This window comes from Populus nigra, chromosome 8 (assembly GCF_951802175.1).
Source record: "Populus nigra chromosome 8, ddPopNigr1.1, whole genome shotgun sequence".
Classification (NCBI taxonomy): Eukaryota; Viridiplantae; Streptophyta; class Magnoliopsida; order Malpighiales; family Salicaceae; genus Populus; species Populus nigra.
The window spans coordinates 11,963,665-11,966,342 of NC_084859.1; the positions used below are offsets into that span (position 1 = coordinate 11,963,665).

Consider the following 2,678-nt stretch of genomic DNA (forward strand, 5'->3'; position numbering starts at 1 on the left):
TTATTTTGTTTAAATTTCACTAACCATGTCAGTTTTAGAAACTATTTAAGCAATTCATATATTACTTTCAAAATAGATTATTGTTCTTGTTGTTGTTGATTTTAAACATTTATCACATCAGAGTTTTCTATAGTTTAATGGTAATTTTATAACTTATGATCAAAACCTACCTTTCTATCTTTCATATAACAAGCCACCGAGTCATCCACACCTCAACATGACGGAAGATAAAATGATTTAATTCCTTTGACTTCCTTTTCTCAAACTCAAACTTTTTAATCCCTTTGAAACCATATGGCTACACCAGAGATCAAGACAGCCGGCCGGCGAAATGTGGATTGCCTACCAATATATAATCCATTAAACGAAATGACTTATTGGCTCATATCCGAACCAAGGAACAAATGACAGATATCAGGTAGGCCTCTGTTTGAAGTAACAAGTTTGATGAAGAAGGAAAATGGATAAATCATTCTGGACTTGAGAAAACTCTCTGTCAATCTTAATTACCTGTGGACTTTCATCTAAACCGTGCGTACTTATGCCAAACCACTACATACTCCATCAAGTCACATGCGATTAAGAACCGACCAAAACCCCTTCAAGCTATGCTTCCTTATGTTACATTTTCTATATTTGTATTAAAATAGCAATCATTTTTTAAGATATATGATGTTAGAAAAATCAGTTAAAGCTAAACACCTTAATATTTGGAGGAAAAGAACGTGAACATGTTATACTTGTAAATGAAAGGTGTTCTGTTGGTCTTTTTCCATACTTCATAATAGTTGGGAGAATTGCTTTTATATTTGTTAGCACATAAAAATAATATAGTTGAGAGGCTAACCAAAAAAATTACATAATCATTCCATCCTCAGGAACGCTATTGCGTTTAATCCACCCTTTTGAAGGAGAGTGAGACTTGCATCCACCTTCTTGTACACATTTATCAAAAATTAGAAGAAACATAAGAAACTCGTCCACAAACCATTATTCTATGCATATATTTAAACTTTAGGGTGTGAGAGAAATGACTGCGTTTCAAGTCTTTGTCCCCTCTCCTTCCTCCTCCTTCCCTTCCCTTTTCCCTTTCTCTGCACTTCATCTCTCTCTCTCTCTCTCTCTCTCTCTCTCTCTCTCTCTGTCCTTGTTTATCTTGTTTTTTTCTCTCCAAAATATACATGTAACCTCTCTCTATATATTCATATATTTTTCTTCGAGTCCCGGTGTTCCCCTTTCCCTTTCTATTTTCTTTATAATTTCACTCTCCTGTATCCTGTTTCAACATTAAACAAAACCCAAAACAGTTTTTAATCATCTAAAATATTTATTTTTCTAAAAAAATCATTTCCTGTTTTTTGTTTCCTTTTGATGTTGGCATGGCTGGTTTAGATTTAGGCACTACTTCTCGCTACGTTCACCAGCTTCACCACAGACCTGACCTTCAGCTCCAGCACCAGCCTGATCCTGAAGACGAGGATCCCAATAGGGCTGGAGACGGTCTTGGAAGTGTTGGTCGCTTTTCTACTGACCACAACCCCGACGATGGCCTGCATCAAGGCCTTGACCTGGTTGCCACTGCGGCCAACTCCGGGCCAGGAGACATAATGGCCCGTAGGCCTCGAGGCCGTCCACCTGGTTCCAAAAATAAAGAGAAGCCTCCGATTATCATCACTCGCGAGAGTGCAAACACACTGCGTGCCCACATTCTTGAAGTAGGAAATGGATGCGATGTATTCGAGTGCGTGGGTAACTACGCGCGTAGACGGCAGCGTGGGATTTGCATACTGAGCGGAGCAGGAACAGTAACAAATGTTAGCATCAGGCAACCAGCTGCAGCAGGATCTATAGTGACTCTCCATGGCAGATTTGAGATCTTATCTCTGTCTGGATCTTTCTTGCCGCCTCCAGCCCCTCCAGGCGCGACGAGCCTCACAATCTTCCTTGCTGGGGGACAAGGCCAGGTGGTGGGAGGAAGCGTGGTGGGAGAGCTTACCGCAGCAGGCCCAGTTATAGTGATTGCAGCATCGTTCACAAACGTGGCATATGAGAGGCTGCCTTTGGATGAGGATGACCAATTGCTGATGCAGAGTGGTGGAGGGGGTGGAGGTGGTGCTGGTGGTGGGATTGGGGTTGGGGTTGGGAATAATGGTCCTTTTAATGAAGCGGGAGCGGCTTCCGGGGGGCTTCCGTTCTTTAATTTGCCGCTTAATATGCCACCTAACGTGCAGTTGCCAGTGAATGGATGGGCAGGTAACTCAGGAGGTAGGGCTCCGTTTTGAGAGAAATAATCGAATAGGTTGCTGGTGATTTTGTGATGTGTCCTATTATGGAAGCCAATTGTGGCTTTGCTGGATTGGAGCAGCGTTCTTTGGTTGGCTTTTTTGGGCTTGTTGAATAATAAAAGGTCAGCAAAATTCATGGATTATCTATCCTCAAGATCATGATCATGTTACTTCTTCTCCATCTCCTTCTTGATCTTATGGTGATGTTTTAATTTAGGGTATAACTTCTTGTTTTCCCAGTCATCTATTCTCCTTTTCTTTTTATTTTTTAGATTCTGATGGTTCCTTGAAAATAGCCTCCTTGTTCATTGTGAAACTATCTTCTACTTTATGAGAAATGGTTTGATGATGTCTTGACTATCTTAATTGAAAACTGCAACTTACTTAATTTCA

General features: G+C 40.7%; 1 protein-coding gene across 1 annotated transcript; it reads left to right on the forward strand.

Annotated features, from left to right (window-relative positions):
• The first annotated feature begins 964 nt into the window (after window positions 1-964).
• Window positions 965-2,678, forward strand: LOC133702172 (AT-hook motif nuclear-localized protein 23-like). Its single transcript, XM_062126425.1, has one exon. The coding sequence runs from the start codon at window positions 1,380-1,382 to the stop codon at window positions 2,280-2,282; it is 903 nt and encodes a 300-aa protein (XP_061982409.1). The 5' UTR covers window positions 965-1,379; the 3' UTR covers window positions 2,283-2,678.